This window comes from Nicotiana tabacum, chromosome 23 (assembly GCF_000715075.1).
Source record: "Nicotiana tabacum cultivar K326 chromosome 23, ASM71507v2, whole genome shotgun sequence".
Classification (NCBI taxonomy): Eukaryota; Viridiplantae; Streptophyta; class Magnoliopsida; order Solanales; family Solanaceae; genus Nicotiana; species Nicotiana tabacum.
Window position 1 is genome coordinate 8,667,803 of NC_134102.1, and position 25,487 is coordinate 8,693,289.

General features: G+C 36.4%; 1 protein-coding gene and 1 long non-coding RNA gene across 3 annotated transcripts; one reads left to right on the plus strand and one right to left on the minus strand.

The window, feature by feature from the left end:
* Window positions 1-1,180: 1,180 nt before the first annotated feature.
* On the minus strand, window positions 1,181-11,668 carry LOC107790233 (putative GEM-like protein 3). 2 transcript variants are annotated; one of them, XM_016612139.2, is made up of 5 exons: window positions 11,479-11,668; window positions 11,023-11,398; window positions 9,298-9,399; window positions 4,631-4,902; window positions 1,181-1,696 (listed from the first exon to the last, which is right to left on the minus strand). In XM_016612139.2, the coding sequence occupies exons 2-5, from the start codon at window positions 11,342-11,344 to the stop codon at window positions 1,514-1,516; spliced, it is 879 nt and encodes a 292-aa protein (XP_016467625.1). In that variant the 5' UTR covers window positions 11,345-11,398; window positions 11,479-11,668; the 3' UTR covers window positions 1,181-1,513. The 2 variants fall into 2 exon arrangements, with proteins under 2 accessions (XP_016467625.1, XP_075102386.1); XM_075246285.1 differs by having other exon boundaries at window positions 11,023-11,617.
* Window positions 11,669-13,458: 1,790 nt separating this feature from the next.
* On the plus strand, window positions 13,459-16,971 carry LOC107790232 (uncharacterized). Its single transcript, XR_001648987.2, has 2 exons — window positions 13,459-13,763; window positions 16,317-16,971. It is a non-coding gene; the product is annotated as an uncharacterized LOC107790232 (long non-coding RNA).
* Window positions 16,972-25,487: the final 8,516 nt, after the last annotated feature.

The window sequence follows — 25,487 nt, forward strand, 5'->3', positions numbered from 1 at the left end:
TATGCATCAATTAATATGGGTATTATGGTAAATTCTGCGCTTCATTTATTATTTCTTAAGGAACGTGAAAAGTCAAAACGTGCCAAGTAAAAGTGAACGGAGGGAGTATATTGCACAAGAAACTTAAATATAATCCCAAAGTTATATACATTGTACAATAAACTTAAATATAATCCCTTTATGTGTAACTCATCTTTTTCAGAATTATAAATCCCACATTTTAAGAAAGCTTACCTATAAATTTTTGCATGGGAGCCGATAATGTAAAAGTTCCTTATTTGGATGATCGTCCCTCTTTCTTTTTCTTTCAGATTAGAAAGAGTGAGATTTTACCTATTCCGGGATGAAAGATAAATAAAGGGATTAAGAGGGCTTTAGGATCAGAGAAGAGAAGCGATTAGTAGATGTTGCTAAATTGGTTGAAAGAATTGATAGAAAGAAAAACGAATTACTGAATTCAGATCAGACATTGCTAATATTAACAAAAAAAAGAAAATCTTAAATTGCATATGAAATCACTTATATTCTCAGTATTTAAACAGACCTTAAAATTTAGGGCTTTGACAAAAAAAAGGTATAATTGGGAGGTGCAATTCTGATGTCATATAATAATATTCTACGAGAAAAAAAACTCTAATTCATCTATTTTAATTTTATGTGGCATAGTTCGATAGGTATGGAGTTAGGAAGGAAAAAAATACTTTTAAAACTTGTGATTTAAATATACTACGAAATTTTTGTGGCTATAAAAACATGTTGCAAAGAACAAAATAAAAAAGTTTCAATTTATTAAAATACAAAAAGATACACTTCTTTTAAACAAACTAATAAAAAAATATAATTAAATAGAGATGTGAACATGAGTTGAGCAAGATGCAACAAATGCTTTAGGCTATATAGTGGTGACTTCATTGAAGTAGAGTTTGGCCCCATTTTGGATGTACTTACGTTAAAAGAGAAGTAAGAGAGTCAAATGAGACATACGACTAAGCACTCTTCTCATGACCAACAACTACGTCCCAATCACAAACAAGTTAAAATCGACTAAACCAACATTTAGTGAATGCATGGGTTGGTGCGTGTGGGAGTGAAAAAATACAAATGCAGTGGTGATCGGTTGTGAATTGAACAAAGGTGATGGGGTAAGGAAAAAGAGAAAGGAAGGCAAAACAAGCTATCATAGCACAGGAAAAAATGTGTAGGAGCTATTATAAGTGCCTCACATTGTTAGGCATGTTAAAACTGCTAATTATGTTCATAAATATTCGCATACAATACAACAGAGACTAGAGAGGGAAGCAGTTCATTTTAACCTTGTATCTGCCAAAAGAGATAATCCACAAGTGAATACCATGAAATCTGAGTTCACTTCCAAGGATATCAGAAAATTTCATTTAGGCAGACAAGTACTTCTGTTTCTTTCTAATATTTATCTTCAGAATTTTCAACAGTGATCACTCCATATAATGAATTATGCCCTCTCAGATAACCAAATTTAAGATCAAGAACAGACTCACACTAAGTTGCGTGCTTGTAATGCCTCCTGCAGGCAATTCACTGCACCAGTGTAATTTAGAAATCCCATAAACCAAAATTCATGGTTATCGACAGATATAGTCTGAACATATCTTTCGGATGGATTGGTCCTGCTTGATGAAGGATTAATTGCCTTAAGCTGGTGCAATGGGATAACTACCTGCAGATTTCATGGAAAAAGTGTGAAATGTTAGTATAAATAATGATTCGTCAAATGAAAAAAAAAAAATTAACTACAAGAATAATGACAAATGAAAACTTATAGACCTATTTACCACATATACATATACACATGCTCATTATCTAAATGAACGAACAGTTAATGAATAAGACAAGAATACTCAAAAGATATATGAGCATAGATTTCCCAGCAAGTAAAGTTGAATTGGCAGGTATTGACAAAGATCTAAACTGGTGGCGCAAGGAAACATCCAAGGTTATAAATGATGGTAATACCTGTTGATATCAAACGAAATACAAATGACACTTCATGCAAACAAGAGAACGTCCCTCGAACATTAAAGGAAACAAGCAAAGGTGAGATAACAGATGTGTTACACTTTGAATGGACTCTGCGATACACAAGTCATGAGCTAAAACATTGTTTTCCAGTATAGAAACAGCTTCTGCAAGGGCTAATTATCCCAAATTTTCCACATCTCAACCACTGTAATTGTAGTTTCTCAACCGAAGTTTCTGTCTCCAAGCTGTCTATGGCTATGACTTCACCTTGATCCTTATGATCTAACACTATGTAATGCAATACCTGGGCACTCTCGGGACTATCTAGATACCCTGAAGTGTTTAAGGAAGTGCTATCTTCACAAAAAACTGCAGTCAAGCAGAAGAAAGCGAATATTTGATGTGCAAGCATTTACAACAACAACAACATACCCACTAATATCTCACACAGTAGGGTCTGGGGAGGGTAGTGTGTACGCAGACCTTACCCCTACTTTGTGAGGATAGAGAGGCTGTTTCCAATAGACCCTCGGCTCAGGAAAGCAGCACCACATTGCTGTGCAAGCATTGATCCGCTTTAATAGTAGGCCTTTGAGGACATTTTCAGTTTTCACTGAACTAAGGGAAAAAGAGGCTATCATGAGATAGGTAGCATGGAAGACGCAACTATCACAACCACTCATTCCTACAGTCTATTAATGGATAGCAAGACAGATCCTCCAATCATACATAGACAATCATTTGAGCTTGAAGAGGTTTCTTATAAGCAATCAATGAAATATATTTAAGACTTAAGATGGAGAATGCTACATTGTCAAATATACAATAATGTCTGCTCACTGCACGCAAAGTAAAAACTTCGTCAATATCAAAGTTTGTTTCAAATTGACATGACTCAAATTGCTTTGCAAGGTTAGAAGTTTTAAGAATGCGAACTACTTAAAAGTTCATTGACGGAACATGTTGAGCTTGTGACTTCATATACTATTGGGATTACCCAGGGACGCTTGAGAACTGACAAGTATAAATTTTCATATTATATTATATATAATGAGTTTTTCTTTGTAAGAAAAGAAACAATAGATTGGCACAGTCAATGGAGATGTGAGAATTCACTTTAACATACATGGAGTTTTTCTAATAAATAAGTTTGAGCACGGTTCATAACTCGGTGGATAACGCACCCTCTCCTCCCTCTTCTCTATCCTTTCTTCACTTAAATACTAGGCTTTTGCCTGCATCAAGATTCGAACTCGTGACGTGTGCCTAATCCAAACATTACTGGTTGCACTTTGCCACTGAACCAAAATACCTGGGGGAAAAACAACTGGCTTGACAGAAAAAAAGGATACATATGATAGCAAATGGCACCAAATGCTCTTGAGCAATTTTGTGAAGTGTAATATTATTCCTGTCTGTTGATTGTTAACCTCGAAGTTTCAATTATCCCCATTTTCCAGGTCTATTGCCTCTTCGTAAACTTGGCCACGGGAGGAGCATGTGTTATTCACATGATAGAATAAAGGGTGTTTCGATGGATTTCCCGTACAGATTAACTATAGAAAAACAGCATGTAACCCCTTCAGGCTGCTGCCACCTCATCAATACTGCATCCTCTCCCATTTCTAGCCAAACCTCCCTCCTCCCTGGTCCCCTCTGCCACAACGCCCTTCCACCATCTACAAAACCCCTATTGCATCCACTTTCATCCTCCCAAACTCTCTTTCCCTTTCCAAAACCTGGTGTAGACACAACACACACACACGAATATGGATATGAAGGTATATAAGAATCACTAACAATTATTTCCCCTTTTCAACTAGATGACACTAGTTTCATTAAAATGAGTAGAATGAATCCTCTAACCCTATCTGATGGTTCTTGTGGCTTCTAATTTGCATGAAATTATTATTTCCAAGTAAACTTCTCAGTCTCCAATCATTTTCACCTAATTAGTTGGACAGAGCAGATGATGATGATTGAGGTGCGGAATAGGAAAAAGGACACACTCTTGAAAATTTGGACCAGAGATGAAGATGATTCAAAAACCTGTGATATATTTTGAGACCCAAGTGCTGCAGCACAAATTATTGGGAAGTGAAGCTGGGATGTTAAAGTGGATTTTAGGGGATCGCTACGCAGGAAAAGCATAGTCAGTAACTTTTTTCTGATCCACAGCTGCAGAAGATAATATTTATGTCAATGCTTGAATCCGGTTTTAACAAATGATAGTTGTTATGCACGAAAGCATTCTTCAACTATCTTAAGAATTACTTGAAAATATATGACAGGAAATTTTTTAAGGCAGTTACATAGCCTGAACATAAACAGCACGTATTTTAGTGTGACACGAACTACAACAAGATGAGATAGGTTAATTAAATAAATCTTGCGTGTTCATCCTGTCATCTAGGAATGGATGACCAGAAATATTAGCATCTACATTTTCCCATAGTTATAGAAAACCTACATAAGTGCAGATGTTCTCCAATGTAACAATCACCTCTCACGTTCAGCAGTAATTACAGAAAAGGCAGTATACGTGATAGTCACTAGTGCAGCTCTAGGCTGACAAATAATTAATTGAACACATATATGGGCTTCCAGTACTGAAGGACAAAGTCTAACATACCTTGTAATAGCTCCATTCAGTCTTGTCTTCTGCTTTATAGGAGAGAGGGTTATCACTACAAAATGCAAGCTTAGCTGTGGAGACATATAATACTCCCATAACCGGACCAGCTGATGTGGATAAGTAACATGCAAATGAATTCTGAAGTTGCTCCTCGGGAACAGTCTCAAATGTTTGGCGAAATATCTTATCATAACCACCTTCTGCTAAAACCTTTGTTCCCTGAGCAATTCTTCCCAAGGCAGCATCAGCAAGACTAGGGCCCGTTTTCACTATGTCAGCCAATAAAAGAAACAAAGTTATTGCATGTGAGTGGGTGGAACAGGAGCTCTTCATCTAATTGTATATGACCTAACGTATTAACAATAAACAAAGCTTGCAAGACAGGAAAGCATTAGAATCTTCAACAGATATAAGCCCTCCCCCTCCTGGCCCCAACCTTCACCCCTACCCACAAGAAGGAAAGAAAAGGTTAAGCTTTACATGCCTATTAAGGAAGTTGTCACAAGAAAGAAAAAAAGTTGACAGATGCAGAAACGTAAGGGGAGGATTCCGCACTTCTGAAGCTCACATCATATACATACATAAACTCACAGCAAGAAGGTATTTACAGGATCATATCCTCAACATAAGCTCATAGCAAAGTTGGTGGCAACTCTAGAGAAGTGCCATAAGTTGAGGTATGGCTCTTAGTCGCAAATGACTTATAAAGACATCCACATTGCAAATGTGCTTATTATTACAGACGTCCTAAATATCAATTTAAGCAAAGTGAAATACATTGTTATTATTTTATCTTTTTATAAATTACCTATGAATTCATTTTATCTTTTTGTAAATTTCTTATGAATTCGCAGCAACACCATCTCCAGGATGTGAAAAAATTTTGCCTGCATTGTGAGACTAGAGTATTTTTAAGCTTCACATCGTGGATACAGATAAGAGAGTCTTGTTAGGTAAAATTTCATTTATGGTACCTAATTTTTAAATAATGTGCATTTTTTTTCCTAATTTTTTGAATTATGCACGTAAAAACCTAACTTTAAATTTAGGTGCAAAACAAGATCTCAGCCTAATAGTGTTAACTATTGGAGGGAAAGAAACATGTGCCTTACACATGACCCATTTATTAGTCTATTTAATGGCTCAAAACTCGGTTTTATTTTTTTGAATAAAACTCATCTTTGACAGCGCCAAAGGGTATAGCAGGTTCAAATCCCAGTGAAGACAAAATACAGTTACTCGGCCCCGTGAAGACAAAATACAGTTACTCGGCGGTACTTGTGGTGGTAGGAGATAGCAGGTAACCGATGGAATTAGTCGAGGTCTGCGCAACTTGGTCCAGACGCCACCGTTATTGAAAAAATCATCAATTGACATCAAACCTTCAATATGCATACGAATCCTCTAAATATAGTGAGTAGATTTTTACAATATTCATCATAAAGGCCGTTTCTTTTTCCTTGTGCTTTTTCTTGGTAAATAAAGAATTTTATTGCAAGTAGAATATGTACAACAAAACAAAATAAAAGTACTACAAAGAAAGGAAACTGAACAACAGTTCCAGTTTCCAGTACATCAACTACTCATCCCTTAAGATTAACAACTAGCTACTCAAGGATAGAAATTGTAGTGCTGCAGCTTCCCAGCAACAGTTTCCAGTTTCTTTGTGCTTTTTAAAGTAGGACAAAATTGAAAAATCCTTTGATTTGAATATTAAAAACTCAAGAAACAGAAAAGGAATCTCATTATTGTAAAATTTTACCGTGCTATTTAAGAGGTGGATTTCATTGTTTTTCTACTGAATATGATAGCTTTTTGTTTAAGTAGCAAAGAAGTACAAAAAAGAAAGAGATGCTTTTTGGTTATGAATATATAGTAAGTAAAATTAAAATACTTTTAATCTGATTGAGATAAAACAACAAAAACTTATCGTAAATATTTTGTTAAACAAAGAATAGTATTTACTATATGAAAAGGATCTGTATGCAAATTAGATATTTTACACCAATGACAAGTTTTATTTACACAAAAAACTGATTAATAAGTAAAACCAAGTTTTGAGCCCTTAAAAAGACTAATAAACCCGTCATATGCGAGGTAGACAGAGTCTTTTCCATTCAAAAGTTAACACCGTTAAGATGAAGTCCCACTATTTGCACAAATGTTAAAGTTACGTTATTATGTGTACAACTTAAGAAAACAGGACAATAAAAGCACAAACTCTCGAATCTAGGTATCAAAAAAGCAATTTTTCCTAATCTTTATCCTTGATTTTATCTTTGTCTCCAACTTAAAGATAAAGTTTCACGAGTTCAATCTGTTCAACATCCACTGTGATTTTATCTTTGTCTCCAACTTAAAAATAAAGTTTCACGAGTTTAATCTGTTCAACATCCGCTGCTCTATAAATATGGACTTATTTTTGACACTCTTGAGTTAGTGAATAACACTTTAAGAATTAAATCTTCCCTTATTCTTCTCTGTTTCTCCCTATTCTTATCCCTTTTCTCCTTTCTCCCTGGTGCTAGATCACCAAATCAAAACTTGAACTTTGATGGGTTCCTCATACTAGACTTGAACCTTTGACCTAATGGAAGACTTTGAAGCAAGTAAGCACCTATTCAACCACCACACCTAAGGAAGTCTGGTACCAAATCTAAACTTGAACTTAACATTTAAAGAAGTCATAGCATGACTCCTTTTATCCTTTTCTTTATAAGATAACCCAAAACATACTATCCAAAAATCCAACAGTTGCCGATCCCACTTTTGCTCCCTCATTGACTTGAACCCCCAACTTCACCACACATTTGTATATCCTTTCCTTTTTTTTTTATTTGTCTATTATTACCTTTGGATAGTTCACTTACACATGAACATCGCTGCTCAATCATACTTAAATCTTAATTAATATTACTTTTACCGTGCTGCACTAGTGGTTGTCTGCATTTTTCAGAGACAAACTTTCTAATAAAAATCATTAGAGTACTGCTGATATACTAATTTCTACCTTGGATTCCAAGAATTACTGATAATATCCAAGTGAGAGTATTAGAAGTCCATTGTAAGTGAACTCTGGAATCCTCAAGTATTAGGAGGATATACGTTAATCAAGTAATATATACTTGCACTAATAGAAGAGTTCTGCCCCTCTACGACTGCGAAGGTCCCTTTTCATAGGGAAACCCTTCATGACAACGTTTAAAATTTATTAGATTGACACTTCATGTATTTAAAACGTGAGCAAAAGAAGCTCATCTGAAATAAGGCACTAAAAGTCAAAGGACACCACCAAGTGGTCACTAAGATCACTTTCGCTGACCAAGTGACCACTAAGAACTATTAAGAAGTGGGAGGCAAAACTCTCCTATCCTAATAAAATGTTGTATGCTGAAATAAAAAGTTATCTTTCTAAACTCTCTCTCTCTTTCTCTTGTTTCTTTCTTCAATTAAGGGAGGTTGATCCTTAATTGGGTGTAAAATATTAAAATCATAGTAGGAATGAGTACCATGGTTTAAAGATTTTTATTTGGATAAAGGCCAGGCCAGGCCAGGCCAGGCTAGGTAAATTGTTGGCAAGATGTGTCGTGTTAATGCTAGGCCAGGCAAACCTTCTAAGAAATAATCTTTAGCTATCGGTTCAATCGTAGTTCGCCTACTCAGTGCCACCACGGTACTACACTCATCTCTGAGTTAATGGAAATTAGGCCTTAAATTTCTGAGGGCCCATTCTAAGCGCAAAGCTAGCACTTTCTACAATATATGTTGTCTTATGTATCATATAATCAAGGTACATTTCAAAACAACATAATCTCAAGTTCACTTTATCATGCTCGGACTCTAGGATTCTCTACTCCAAACTCCAAATATATTGTCACAAATTTTGAAACTTGTGTAACACTTTACTTGTTAAATGTGAAATTGGAAGCATAAGAGTGTAGTAAAATTAAAAATTTGAAATGCTTTTCTCGGTCCTATATTACTGAAGGTTCATAATAGTTTTCTCACGTGCTACTATTAAAAGTTCTCTTACTAAATACCCAAACAAAAGAGACTTGTATCATCTCTTAGTTCTTTCAAAGATTTATCCATTGGATGAGAAAGAATACATGAATCTAGAATATTAAGCTAGCGTTTGGACATAGATTTGATTGAAACTTGAAAAAAGGGTTTTTGAAGTTGTGTTGAAAAATAATTTTTTAAATTTGAAGTTATGTTTGGACATGCATTTATTTGAAGAAAAGTTGATGTTTTGAGTGGAAGAAAATTTTTCACCCAAAAACTATCCTAAACCAATTTTTGGGAACTTGAAAATTTTTGAATTTTTTTCCCCAAAACATTGACCATATTTTATAAACAAACATTGTTTTCAAAATTGTTTGGAAAAAATGAAGCCAAAATCTATGGCCAAACGGGAGCTAAGTTTATGGGTTCTGGATAGATTATTTATACATATTTAGGTGAAGTTTTTAACACGAATAGACTGTTTGGGCCAAGATTCTACTGAACCTACAACTTCAACCGTAGATCCACCCTGTGAGCAAGGAGGACCAAATACATCATTGCCGACACCTTTTCTCAAACTAAAACATACAACTCAAAGATGTAACTAGAACATACACACAACTCAAAGAAGCCCAAAAAATGGAAGAGGAAAGACTTACAATGTTGCCATGTATTGCCAGCAAGATCCTCAGCTTTCTTAGTTGCTTCACCAACCTTCTTCCCCCATCTACCGAGCACACCTTTGACACTCTCCATTGTATCTGTTAAGCAAGATGTAGACGCTGCATTATTCTTCTTCTCAACTTGTTCTTTTTTTTTTTTTTGAATTCTGTTATTTTGGGGGACATTCTATCTTTTAAAAGCTCTCACATCAAACTTTTCTATCCGTATGAACATAATGCAGTTCACGTCAACTCAGGGGCGGCCCTTCCCTAAAGCAAGTAAAGCAACTACTTTAGGCCCCACATTTCTGGGGACCCAATTTTTTGTTACACATAATAGGTTATATATAAATTAAGAAAAAGTTATGAGAAGTGAAAATATTTGATTTCTTTCTTTAACTAATATAGAGAAGAAGGACTTGCGGCGACTATGATTTAGGTCAAGGAAATTACATTTGAAATGAATATCGAACAGGAATTTCGTAAGAAACATGTGATATATAGGAAGAAACAATTTGATAAGAATGTTGATAATGAAATCTCAAAATCTCTCGAAAAGTTTTTAGAGTTGATTATTTTTTATATATAGTAGACAAGGCTATTTTGTCACTTCAAATTAGATTTGAACAATTCAAAGCACATGAAAATATTTTTGGTTTTGTATTTAGTAGTAAAAAATGAGATCACTCGATGATGGAAATTTAATTTGAAAAAATATTTCCTTAATCTTGAATGCTCCTTAAAGCATAATAATCAATCTGATATTGAATGTTAGATTTATTTTTTGAATTAAAAGTGTTAAGAAAAATTGAACAATTAGAAGATAACAATTTAATTGATATACTCAATCAAATAAAATGATTTGATTCTTTTCCAAACGCCTACATTGCTTATAGGATAATGTTAAAGGCTCTTGTTACCGTTGCTTCAGCGTAAAGTTTTTCAAAATTAAAATTGATAAAATCTTACCTAAAATCAACAATTTCTCAAGAGAGGTTAAATTGATTAGCTCTATTGTTAATTGGAAAAGACTTATTAGGAGAAATTGATTATAAAAAAAATTATTAATAACTTTGCATCTTAAAAAAGCTAAAAATAGACTTCATATCAAAAATAATATCTTTTTTAGAAAACGTTGAGGCCCCTCGCAAAATTTGGCTTTAGGCCACAAAATTCGTTGGGCCGCCCCTGCGTCAACCTACTTGGTAATTATAGTTAAATTTCTTGATAAACATTAATTGATAATCTGGTAAAAATAGTAACGAATATGCTAGTAATAATTCATTGATAGTGTAAAAATTCTTTTGTATGTGTATATAACTTAAATCTTTTCCATCAACATTTCAAAGCCATAGGAATTGAGACTAAAAATTGCTAAAATATATCGCAATTTCAGATATCGTCAAGTGCAAGAATTCTTATTGCATATGCTAATGTTAGAAATGGTAACTTATTAGTTGCCATCACAAGTAAAAATTCATTGATAGAGTAAAAAATCTGACACTATCAGTGTACGTAACTTAGAAACTTCTATTAACAATTCAAAGCGGCGGGAATCCAGAGCTAAAACAAAAGCTAAACTGTACCGCAATTTAACAATTATCAAGTATACGAATTCGTATTGCATATGCTAATGTTAAACAACAATTCGAGAACTTGGACCGATTCAAAAATTAGATCTCAAGTATACGTATATTCACACGAATAAAGAAAAATACTGACTTTTTATGTTGAAGGAAGATGAATTGTCGGACGGAGCAGGAGAATAAGCCACATAAGGATTCGATCCACGGTCATCGGAAGGCATAGATCTTGGCGTCGGCGATTCCATCACCAATTCCTCGCTCCAGCTCACCGATTTCTTCGACTTATTCAAACCGTTCGCCGATTCGCCATTTTGTTTCTCATCGATAGCGGCAGTATTGTCCTGTAGTTGAATTTGCTCTAAATCGGGTCGCGGATCCGGTTTCGGAATTCGATCCGAATCCTGACCCGAAATATTTTTCTGATCCGTCTCTGTCGCTACACCGTTTGGCTGCTCCATTTAAAAAAAAAGCGGTCCGTGATGGTGGTGGCGCGTGAAGATGCGAGTGGAGACCTGGGAAATAACGACTTTTGATGTTGAAATGTGTGATCTGAAGAAAATGATTGGAGGTTTTATTAGATCGACGGTATTACCGGTTATAGCGGTGACGACCGTACGATGGAGGAGTTAGAGGGTGACCGGCTTTTTGAACGCGGGAAGACGCAATATGGACGGATTTCGTGTTCGCACCTTGAAATTCGCATGCAAAACGAGAAAAGCTGTGCCACATTAACTTTTGTTTAGCTTCTCTGCATCTAGGAGTGTTACACAGCGAATCGATATTAGTTTTCTTGTAAAAGAAATATAAATCTATATTATAGACCGATAATTATGATAGTTTTTTTATTTTATAAAAATAAATCGAAAAATATAAAATCGTACCGAATAAATTTTATATATAAAAAATATATTTATATAATAAGTTTAAAAATAATAATGCATTAAATTTTTCTTTGGGCCTTGAAACTATGAAAACTTTTACAAGTCAACAAGTAATTAAACTCAAAATACTAATTTCTAAAACCTATTATGCTACTTCTACTTAAAACAAGTTATTTCAAGTATCTTTATTAGCAAGACACATTATTCTAGTGATTATGAATAACAAACTACAATGTATTGAATATGTTTACTTTCATATAATTAAGATTTATCTTTTTGAATATTTAGAGCCTGTTTGGACATAAAAAAAAATTCACTTTTTTCGATAAATTTTTACTTTTTTCGAAATCAGTGTTTGGCCATAAAATTTTCAATTTTCATTTGAAGATGAATTTTGAAATTTTCGAAATTTGAAAAACTCCAAAAAGCTGTTTTTCAAAATTTTCACTCAAATCACTCACAAAACTTCAAAAACAACCCAAAATAATATTCATGTCCAAACACAACTCTAATTTTCAAATACCATTTTCACTTGAAATTTTTTTCACTTATTTTGGAATTTTACAATTCTTATGTCCAAACGCTCACTTAATCTTCTATAGACTTTATTCTTGAGTCCCAGCTTGGTTAATATATTTTTACTCGTGTGATTTATATTTTCTTTGCCTTTGCTTGGTTTCTTTTAAGTTGTTGTAGAATAGTTGATGGATCTATACTCTAGCCATCTTTTATTTTTTTTTAATTCATCACCCTTTAAATAGTAAAAATATCTAGAGAGTTTTGCTAAGTCGTATAAAAAAACGTATGTTATTCCATTCTACTTCTACTGGTGAATTTTACATGATATTTAAAAAAATACCGAAAATTAACCGAACCGTACCTATACCGAAGAGAAACCGATATGATTGAGACGATTTAGAAAAGTCTAATTTTAGTTATATATAATAGAATAGCCAAAAATTTTATATGGTACAAATTTTATAAAATAACCAGCCAAACCGAACCATTGACACCCTTATCTACATCCCAAGATTTCATTTTTTTTCTTCATATACATATAATTTATATATATATATATATATATATATTTGCTAAATATAATTCTATAATAAGAGTCATTCATTGTAAAAGGTTAAAAGTCAAATTTTTTTCTCCGAACAGACTTTTATATTATATTTAGTATCATTATAACAAATTTTTACCTATAACAATGATAACTATCTTTAGTGGTGGCAAAATAGTTATAAGAAAATAGTTAACCACTCATATTATCCATTAAAAAATGGGTTGGATAATGAACTTTTTAAAAACGGGTCAAATATGGATAAGAACCATATTACCCATTTAGAAAATGGATAACCAATAAGTAACCAATGTATAACCAATGAGTTTAACTTTTACATTTGTAAAAACCTCAAATTGGGGATTCCTCAAGTTTGGAAGATTAGGAGTTCTCCCAAAAGTGATCATATTCAAAAAGTCATAGATAATATGGTTACCTATATTATCGGCCGGTTAAACCGTTTTTTATCGTATTAAATATGGATCGGATTGAATAATTTATCCGTTTTTTTATTACCCGTTTTGACCCGAATCATTTTCAACCCAACCCGCCCATTTGCCACTCCTAGCTATCTTTATAGCAATACGATATAGAATCTCTAGGATTATCAATAATAAATCTAGATATTTTGATAAAATATATTAAAATGTTAATACGAATATCCACCGCCCCTTTTCAAGATTTTGTCTTTTTTCGTTCTGAAGAATTCTTCTTTAGAACAAGCAATTTAATAATCTTTTCTTGTAATTCGTCTAAACACTTGTCTCTGGCGGAGGAGGCAGCCATTTCTTCAACAGATTTGTTTCTTCTTTTTGTTCTTCATCTGCAGGAACGTCCATAACAGATTTTGAAGAAATTTTTATTCGATCAGTTGAAACGGTGACGTTTTGAGATTCAGATCTCCCCTGTCCGGCGATCAGAGCTTCCGACCAGGTTCAATCGTTCCTTTTCCTTATTTATTTCTAGTTCTGGTTATTGATTTACTTCGTTAATTCTTCTTCTGCTTTAATTTTTCTACCGCTTATCAATTTTTGGGAATTCTTTATGTTGGTTATATTCTTGCTTAGTTATTTTAACATTATTGCTCCTGAGTTTTGAATCTGAGTAGCATTCTTGCTTTGTTATTCATCGTTTCTATTGGGTATCCCGAATTAAATTGCATTGACTGGATTTCCCCCATTCTTGTTGTGTTCCTCTATTTAGGTAATTCCATCCTACTTGCTTTATTTTGAATCTTTATTGCACATTTTGTTTGTAACCTCTAGTTGTAGATTATAGCCCATTTAGCTCTTGTATTGTATTTTTTCATATATTTTTCTATCATTTAGTTGTAGATTATAGGTCCTTTAGTTCCTTTGTTCTATTTCTTCACCTGTTTGTCTGACCTTTAGTGGTAAATTATAGTTTCCATTAATTCCTTTATTTTATTTCTTCACCTGTTTTGCAACCATAGTGGTAGATTATATTTCGAAATTCATTTTATTTTTATCGCTTGTTTTCGAGATAATGCTTGCGTAGTGACTCCTAGATTATAGTGGCTTTGGTGAACGATGGCAGGGTAAGGTCTTGTCCTCGGGGGTGTCAGTGCGGGGAGGGGGTGCGGGGGGAAGGGGGGGTAAGATGGCTAAGGGAGCTACTAGGCTGAGACTGGGGTCTTGGAACATAGGAGCTTTGACTGGAAAATCTGTAGAGTTAGCGAAGATTCTCGAGAAAAGGAAGATTAATATAGCTTGTGTATATGAGACTAGGTGGGCAGGAGATAAGGCACGGGATGTAGGCAGTTTCAAACTTTGGCATTCTGGGAGGGTGGGGGGTAGGAACGGGGTAGGTATCTTGGTTGATAAGGACCTCCGGGAACTAGTGGTGGAGGTTAGGAGGGTGAATGACAGGTTGATGACTATTAAGCTAGTTGTTGGAGGTTTTACTTTGAACATAATCAATGCGTACGCACCCCAAGCAGGCTTGGATGAGGAAGTCAAGAAGCGTTTTTAGGAGGATTTGGATGAGATGGTGCGTGGTATCCCGCATACCGAGAAGCTTTTCATATGAGGAGATTTCAACGGACACATTAGAGCGATGTCTGGGGGGTATGATGATGTGCATGGTGGCTTTGGTTTTGGAGATAGAAACGGAGGAGGAACGTCTCTTCTGGACTTTGCTAGAGCATTTGATTTGGTGATAGCAAACTCGAGTTTCCCGAAGAAGAGGGAGCACTTGGTCACCTTCCGGAGTTTGGTGGCCGAGACTCAGATTAATTATTTACTCTGCAGGAAGTCCGATAGAGGTCTTTGCACGGATTGCAAGGTCATCCCGAGTGAAAACCTCTCGGCCCTTCATAGGCTCCTGGTCATGGACCTTGAGATCACGAGGAAGAGGGCGATGCATAGCCAACATAGGATCAAGTGGGGAGCCTTGACAGAAGTTAAAGCGCAGGAGTTGGGGTCAAGCTGGTGACTATGAAGGCTTGGAGGAGTAGTGGGGACGCAAGCGCTATGTGGACCACGACTGCGCAGTGCATTAGGGAAGCCGCAGGTGAGGTATTAGGGGTCTCAAAGGGTTACTCTGGTGGTCACAAGGGAGATTGGTGGTGGAATAGAGAAGTGCAAGGTAAAGTGAAATCCAAGAAAGCAGCGTATCTGAAGCTAGTGGAAAGTGTAGACGAGGAGGAGAAGATGGCGAATAGGGAGCATTATAAGTTGGCCCCACGATGTGAGTTAAGACTGGGTATGTTGTTGTTGTTGTTGATGATGATGTTGTTGTTGTATATTAAAATGTTAATACACCACATATAATAAAGAATATTATGTTACTTGCATAATTAAAAATTTCACCCAATTTTATTAAACGATATGTTTGTATATTTTTATTTAATTGTATAAAAGTTTCTATCATGCCTAATATTTAATATTTAAATATTTTCACTTATCATGACAATTCATATACCCAAGTATCACAACTCCTCTCAGGCATAACTCTATGCACTGACTTCTTACTATAAAGAATCTTGACAAAGACACTAACAAAAAAATATTTGTTGTGGGAAAAACTTTTTCCTTTTATTATGTAAAATATTTGGGTTAATAGAAACAATAATAATCATAACAATACTAACTATGCTTTATGTCCCAACTCTTCCAATAGGCATTGGAGTACAAAGTTATAACTGACCGAGATTCAAATAATAATATAAAAAATTAATTAATATTTTTTGGCTAAAACTATCGAGGGGTTGGTAACATGCAAAGAAAGAGATTGTTGGTATGTTATAGGTTTGAGCAACAGAAAAAATAGAAATTCTTCAACAGTAATGCTGTCTGCACATTCTGCTAACATAATAGTTAACACTTCCTAACATGGCAATTACATCTGTCAAAATGAATCCAGAATACAACTAGAGATAAAATAAAAATTTAGACATAAAATCTAGAACAATTGGAGACATCCAAAATACAACTGTTGCAGCTAACAATGCTTCAATTTCTGCAGCTTCAAAGTTCAAACAACTTGCAAAGATGAGAAGAGGAATAAGTTGAGGAGCAGCAGATTCAACTGATGCAGCAACAGATTCAGTCAGGAGCAACAATATTCTTGATAACAATAAGCAGATTTAGTCAGCAACAACAATAAGTATATTCAAGCTTATATTCTTGACCAATAGAAGGACAACAATAGACAACAAAAGCCTACAATTAGAGCAACAGAAAAAAGACTTTATTAACTCATCAAGAAGGGACAGAACAAAGCCACAAAAACTTGAGAAAATGCAAAATATGGACATGCATTATAGAAATGATGCGTGGGACAAATTGTGTTCCTACATGCCCAAGGATTACTACTTGTAGACAAAATGTAATTTACAAGGTCATACTGTTCCAGAAAGTTTGCTCGAATATCCAACTTGTAGACAAAATGTAATTCGAGCATAACCAACTAGGGGTGTTCAAAACCGAACCGAAACCGAAAATCGAACCGAAATCGAAGCTTAATGGCTTATTGGTATCGGGTTAACGGTTTAACGGACGGGGAACAGATTGAAATTTTTTTATTAACGGCTTATCGGTTTAGGGACGGATTATTCAATTTTCTTTACGGATAATCCGTTAACCCGTTAAGAAAGAATATATATATATAAAATTTATTTTTATCCATATATATATTAAATATCAAAAACTCTTCCACTTCTTCCAGCTATTAGCTTAGCTTATTCTCCCACCCTACTATAAGATTGTTTAAGCTGCTGTCTATGGTTCACCTCTGCTTTTGTTTTTTAAAACTAATGCCTGCTGTCTATGTTTAATAGAAGAACAACAGTGTTGTTGCCATAACTTTTATCCCACAATATTGACGATAGTACTGTCTTGAATTATGTTCTGGGAAATAGCGCATCTGTGTTTCCTGTAAATTGTTTACTGCTTATAATCCATCCCTATTTCTATACATAACTGCTTTTTGCTCGGTGTTGTTTGTATGGTTAATGATATAGCGTGAAATGCCTGGTTGAGAGTTTAAGTTAGAAATTTGAAGTTGTTGTTTGAACTTTGAAGCTACATAAATTCAAGCTATGTTAGGCGTTAGCTGCAGGCCAAACATTTCTGTGTAGTCTGCTCACTTATGGGTTAATCATTTTGAAATATGTATCCTGGACTCACTTTGAATATAGACTGGAATTTCCTATTTTGAATTTGTATGCTAGGCGTTAACAGACATATGTATGTCTGGACTCATGTAATGTAGTCTGCTTTTGGGATTTAATGGTAGGCGTTAACATACATGTATGTCTGGACTCATATGTAGTCTACTTTGGGATGTAATCTAGCCTACAATGTGTTCTACTTTTTTCACTCTACAACACATGACACACTACATCATTCTTATGTAGGCGTTAGCAGACATGTTTGTCTGGACTCAATGTGTAATTTCCTATTATGAATTTGTATGCTAGGCGGTCAACAAACAATTAATGCACGCAATATAGATTTAATTAGGCCGATAAACCGCCCGATAAGAGCTAAACCGATACCAATCCGCCCGATATCTTATCGGGTGGCTAGCGGATTAATACATTTAAAAGCCGATAACCGTTAAGCCAAACCGTTAAGAGTAATTAACCGCCCAATCCGCCCGATAAGCAGCCCTAGCTAAAACTTCAAACTAAATATGCTTAAGTCCATACTATTCCAGAAAAGGGGCAATCACAGTATAAAGCCAGACTACCTCATAAACTAGTTCGGCTAGAACTTGGAACTAAGCACTAACACACACGAGTCATGCGATAAATATATTAACAGATTTATTAACACTATATTACAATTGGAATTCTTACTAGATATATTAACACTACACGTTAATTACGTAAGGGTCTTTTCCAACGCTAGCTAAATCTGAAGAAGAAAATTATAATAATGAGTCGTGCGATAAATATAAGCATATCCACAACACTAATATATAACAAATATAGTAACAATATTATTACCTTGTTCAAGCTGCTCAATTTTATCAAGATCTTCCTAACACTAATAGGTTGTTTTAATTTTTCATTTCAAAGCCAATCTTGAAAACACACTGGAGCTTGCACCAATTTAGAAGTTAATGAACTCCTAAATAAATCAAGAAGACGTCCTCCCGTACTAAACGCACATTCAGATGCCACACTTGAAACCGGAATAACTAATACATCACGAGCTATCTCCGTAAGAACAGGAAATCTAGCTGAGTTCAATTACATCAAATTCTTTAGTGTCATCCTTAGTTTCTTCACCAAAATATTTATCTAACTCTGTTCTATTATCCACACCTCCACTCACAGTTTTATATTTTTTTATATCTTGCATGAGTGATTCTAAAAGTCCTGTATTTTGGGTGCTTACTTGACTGCCAAAAAGCCTGGAAGTAGAAGTTTCCAATGAAGAACAATCTGAAGATGAAGCAAACACGACACCTTTTGAGCTGGACTTTACATACTCACTAAATAATGAAGTCATGTACTTCTTCACTTCTGCTTGTATAGTTGCCCCCAGATCTTTACCAAACATCTTTACAAGTGCATAGCCAATTGATTCGAGCTTGTAACGTGGATCCAAAATACTATCACGACCCAAAATCCAACTAGTCATGATGACACTTAACCCAACCCGCTAGGTAAGCCAATTAATAACTATCCAATTCCAATAAAATTCAATAAGACAATTAAGTGAAAGAATATATTTGAATCTTATACATTCCCCAAGGATTACTAGTACAAATCATGAGTTTCTATGATTAGAATTTACAAAGGTGGTATGAAACAAATACATCATCTGTTCGAAATGTACATAAACAGATTTTCATAAATCTAAGGCTACCATGAACAACAGGCAGCTACAACCGGAACACAAGTACGTCTTCAAATCTAGCTCCCGTCGATCACATCAACATCAACATCCAACATCTGCACGCAAGGTGTAGAAGTGTAGTATGAGTACAACCGACCCCATGTACTCAATAAGTAACAAACCTAAACTTAGATTGAAAGTAGTGACGAGCTGGGACAAGGGTCAGAGTCCAACTCTAATAACCAGCAACAGTTCATAACAATATAGTAAAGATGGTGCAAGAAATAACTCAATAAATAAATGCTCAGCTCGTATAAAATTTCGAAAAATAAATGCTTCTTTTCAAGTATATAGTAAAATTCAAATCTTTTGCCGAAATCACCAAAATATGACTAGGTTTGTAAAAATGTGATTATTCCCAAAACTTTTCAACAATACTTAAGATGTTTCATTTTTCAGATAGCATGAGAAAAGTACATCTCTATACCTACATGTCACTATGCATGTGAAATCATGAATGACGCAATATCGTACAACATGATGAAAAATGCATCTCTATGCCTGTATGTCAAGTGTGCATGTCAAATGCAATGTATCTCAGAGATGAACTCATGTACTTACACTCTTAGAGTACTCAATCTCACAGTCTCAGACTTTCCACTCATCATGCCAATCACTCAGTACTGTATATGGTCAATCCAGCCCAGGGAAGATCCATCCCAAATATATATAGTAACTGACAGGTCAGTCGCTCAGTACTGTATAAGACCAATCCAGCCTGGGTAAGATCCATCCCTAAATATAAATGCTTCGGGCAAGATCCATGTCCAGGGAAGATCCATCCCTCAATATAACCAATTGCGCTCACTGGGGGTGTGTACAGACTCCGGAGAGGCTCTTTCAGCCCAAGCGCTATAATAAGCCAGATCCAGGCATAAATCAATATAACATGCTGCGGCGTGCAGCCCGATCCCATAATATCACTCACAATCAGGCCCTCGGCCTCACTCAGTCAATAATCTCTCCAGTCTCTCGGGCTCACAATGCCATGAAACTAGCCCAAAAATGATATGATGTGTTAATATATAGCAACAGAGACTGAGATATGATATGAAATGAATGAACATGACTGAGTATGAAATTGCAATGTAAACAAATAACTCAACAATAGTAATGACCTCAGTGGATCCCAACAGAATAAGCATGTAGCCTAGACATGGTTTCTAACATGGGTCACAACTCAATAGTTCTAGTACGTAGAGATTTCATAGTTACAGATAAGATCAGGTAGCTACACAGTACCACAGAAATAACGGAGTTACGATTCATACGGTGTACGCCCACACGCCCGTCACTTCAACAACAAACAAATAACACGAAATTCGGGGTTTCATACCCTCAGCACCAAGTTTAGAAGTGTTACTTACCTCGAACAAGCCAATTCCAATACCGAGCAAGCCAAGCGATGCTCCAAAAATTCCATATCGCACGTACCAACCTCTGAATGGCTCGAAACTAGCCAACATCAACTCAAATACATCAAATAATGCCAGAGAAAACAAACTCAATCGATAAAGATCAGATTTTTAATCAAAAGCCCAAAATCAACCCAAAAGCCCAACTCGGGCCCGTGCCTCGGAAATCGACAAAACTTATAAAATTCGATAACCCATTCAATTACGAGTCCAACCATACTAGTTTCACTCAAATCCGACTCCGAATCGATGTTCAAAACTTAAAAACTTACTCTATAAAACTTTAGGCTAAAACCACCAATTTCTCTTTAAAATTCATCAACACTTTGCCAAAAATGAAGATGGATTCACGAAATAAAACCAAAACCAAGTGTAGAACACTTACCCCAATCCCTGTGATAAAAATTGCTTCAAAAATCGCCTCAATCCGAGTCCCACATCTCAAAATATGATAAAAGAACCAACACCTCGAAATATATAGAGTTTGCCTAGCAATTTCGCATATGCGGTCACATTGTCGCATCTGCGACCTCCGCTTCTGCGAAGCCCTCTGAAGACCATACTTCCGCACCTGCGGAGCATTCCCCGCTTCTGTGCACACGCAGGTGCGACAAACAACTCACGCTTCTGCGCCACACGCCGCTTCTGCGGCTCAAAATTATGCTTCTGAGGACGCGCATATGCGCCCATCATTCCGCCTCTACGATCTTCCTCACCCAGCTCTCACCTTGCTTTTGCGACTCCTCTGTCGCTTCTGCGACCATCGCACCTGCGCAAACCAGCCGTAGGTGTGATCATACCAGATCCGGCCACCAGCTGCCTTAGCCAAAAATTGATCCAAACGATCCGAACTTCGTTTGAAACTCTTCCGAGGCACTAGGGGCCCTGCCCGAATATACCAACAAGTCTCATAATAAAATACGGACCTAGTCGAGGCCTCAAATCACACATAACAATATCGAACCGACGAATCGCACCTCAAATCGAACTTAAATGAACTTGAACTTTCAACTTCCAAAACTAGCGCCGAAACACATCAAATCAACCCGGAATGTACTCAAATTTTGCACACAAGTCCCAAATGACATAATGAAGCTATTCAAATTCCCGAAACCACAATCCTAATCCGATATCCACAAAGTCAACGTCCGATAAAACTTATGAATTTTTCAAGCTTTTAAATTTTCAACTTTCGCCAATTAGTGTCGAATCCTTCTACGGACATCCCAATGCAAATACGGGCATAAGCCCAAGTCCAAAATAACCATCGAGACCTAACGGAACTATTAAAATTCCGTTTTGGGGTCAAATTCACTAAGTCAAACTTGGTCAACTCTTCCAACTTAAAGCTTAAATCATGAAATTCATTCTTCCAAATCGGTTCCGAATAATCCGAAAATCAAAATCGACGATTCTCATGAGTCATAGTACATCATATGGAGCTACTGAGGCCCTCAAACTACCGAGCAAAGTGCAACTGCTCAAAACGACCGATCGGGTCATTACACCTTCCCCCACTTAAACATACGTTTGTCCTCGAACGTGCCCCGAGTTGTTCTTAAGCCATCAAACTGCCGTGTAACCTTACCATGCACATACCCGGGGGTGATCCCACATCACCCTATTCCATATAGGTCCCATAACACAACATACTAAAGATCATTACTTCAACCTTAGCCCGTAAATCACAAAATCCAATTTCCAACTTCCGAAATTTCCTATAAGACCCGAATCTTGCATCTACACACTGTATAAGTCTGAACAACTTGTATCAAGCCATAACCATAACCCAAGATTTAATCACATGATACACCGCATAACTCGCATATTTGTACCAATAACTTCTGACCACAATAACTCCCCAAACAAGCCCGGTACCGATAATAAGCCTCATATCAAATAAAATCTCGTTCAAAAACTTAGTACACTGCCGATGATGAAAGAAACACGCAGAAACTTGTAACCACTTATCAGATCAACAAGTCATGGAACTCTCCCTCCTTCAACAAAAACTATAGCCAATTTCTAAGCCGACTTCCGATATTATCCTCTCTACATGCTGTAATCAAATCCGATAGCACCCATCCTAGATTCGACCACCTCATATTGACAAATACCAGCTACCCTACAGACATGCCACACCAATACTACCCAGAGCCACAAACCGTGCAATCCGTGCCCCAATACGCAATAATTCAAATGTACTCAATCATGAAAAATGACTCAAACGAGAGAACCATCCTGCAAGTTCAACAAGTACCACCACAACCGAAATACTACGAACTTATCATACATAGTAGAACCAAGACACACGAATCTAACACAAAGAATCATATCTTAACATAACCTCGTTGCAATGCGTGACCCCATCTAAACACTGGTCTATATGAAATACCTCAGACACCATGCTAAAAATCAATAACCATGCGAAATTCGACATCAAGTACCCAAGGTGCATGACCATAATCACGGAGAGACAAATAACACAATACCACAATCTGGAAAGAACATAACTAATGCGCAATCAATCATTCAACACCCTAATACCCATCTCGCTCAAACTCCGCCATAAAGCCCAAATCGAACCGCACCATGTGTGCATATAACTAACGAATCACAACCCCTCGTAGCATAGAGGAGTAGCATATAGATCCTATCAGAACACGAATAAGCTCAACTCTAATTGAATGGCACACCCCCAACAATAGCAGTATGGAGTCAACCAATCCGGCCTGCTATAGAATGCACATCCTCATTGGGCCTAACACTGAACCCCAAATCAATTCTGGTCACCCACAAATAGATACACAACCCTCTGAAAGTCCACAACGACTGAACCATAACACATGCTATCACCTAGCTAGCTTTGGCCACAACTTCACAGTCCACAACCATGAAATAATCGGCTTCTGAGAACTCCCAGTCTCCAAATTCATAGAACACACGAATCACCATATCTAATCCCAACTCCACCCTCCCGATTGTCTAACACATATCTCATACATGATCATCCCACGAGGAATACTTCTAAAATTCTTCCATGGCTTTGAATGATCCTTTCACTCTTCGAAGGTGAGCGCCCTTTCCCTTCTAGTAGCCCTTCATCGTTATTGAAACATAGGTCCTCGACAGGCAGGAACAAAAAGACCACATAACAAAATCTGAATATCAGCAGCCGATCAACCAGGCGAGTACCGCAATACCAATGAAGCATCCGTACGTCAACACTCAGTGCACCTTCTGAAATATACGCTCTCCTCAGGCAATACTAAGTGGTAATATAATTCATCTAGTCATCTGAAACCGCCAATGTTGTCTAAGAATTCATGCCCTTGCTTTCAAAACTAAACCGTGACCTTGCACATGCAAACCTCAATCCCACACAACACACCACCGTTATCATGCCATCATATGAAAAATACGAGAATCTCATAATCAACCCTGAGTCCAGCAGGAATACATACTCAATTAGCCAGGAACCTCTATTTGATCTAATCGAGGAGAAAATCACAACACGCAACACGCTCTTCACGCCAGCAGAAAATATAGACCTCGAACCGTGGTAGAAACTATTGAGAACACTTTGAAATCCATTTGTACATAACCTAGCTATCAGAACCGAATCCCTCTAACTCAACAAAGTCACGCAGGTCGCCAAAACCCAAGATCATTGCCACGAAACACCTGTAGAGGCTCACCACATCATAAGTACCCGAAGAACCGATCATATCTATTACCTTGATGATCCAACCTACCACTAAACTGTACTATTTCTCCGAGTTCCTTCTGAATTACCCTCAAAGTGACACTTCTTATTGCCAGAACACCACGATCCTTAACCAAAACTCACCCCACGAGATCCTAGAATAAAATCACACCGCCCCAAGGCCCATAAGCCTCTGCATTCTCCTTTAAGCACCCCCAAAAGTACCACAACTGAGACACCCACTCTGAAAAGACCTTCTGTGAGTATAAAATCGTTTCCTTCACCTTCTTGATGCTGAAATGTATAATCCATAATGATATAGAAATACCGCGAGTCCCGACACCATTCAACTTAAATCTCAGATTCTAGCCATATACAAATCTGCGAAATTCTCAATCGCTACATATTAATCTGGAATCCATTAGAACCTTCTCGAGAGTCATTCATTCTGCTCAAATCTCAATTATACCGCCCAAATGGGCCAAACGACATGTGCCCTATTAGCACAACAACACCCAAGGAAGTAGCATTACCTTAACACAACCGATTAAATTCATACTCCATGCACACTACATCCTTCGCACATAACAACTCAATCATTCCACGATTTTCATATACCCATAAAGTGCAATACATCACGCATCTCGAAATTTCTTACTGATTCAAAAGTATGCCTCAAACCGAAACCAGTACAACACATAACCAAGCAATCCAATCATCGATAGCAAACTCCCCCACTTGGCTCAAAGCCATAGAACAAAACACTCGATAACCCATAATACCCATACTCTATTACTGCTATAATCCCACACCGAAGTTCAACTAAATCCTTCATAAGCTCACATAACACAAACTATATAGTACCTCAAATCATCTACTAAGCTCGTAGACATCCACGTGACGATCAGGTCAACTTTCTCAACCAAATTCATATTCAAATCTCAACACATCTACCCCGCTGGTAGAAAAGAACTCTCCATACAACATTACAAGGATCATACCCCCGTAGATTACTCCGCAGAAGATAACCCACCTGTTTAGCCTCAAACTGACATCTCTCTATCCCCTTTCACAGCCATAACTACTATGCAATCACTTAATTTTCCTGAGTCTGAACTCATCAACAAGACATGAAAATCTACTTCGTTCCTCAATTAAACAACCT

Bases quoted from the DNA above. Each gene is read 5' to 3' on its own strand.
- LOC107790233 (XM_016612139.2), bottom strand. From the start codon at position 11,344: ATGGAGCAGCCAAACGGTGTAGCGACAGAGACGGATCAGAAAAATATT. The intron at 4,903-9,297 runs GTAAGTCTTTCC...TGGCTGACATAG, and splicing joins TGGCAATACATGGCAACATT to TGAAAACGGGCCCTAGTCTT. The intron at 1,697-4,630 runs GTATGTTAGACT...TGAAATCTGCAG, and splicing joins CTGAATGGAGCTATTACAAG to GTAGTTATCCCATTGCACCA.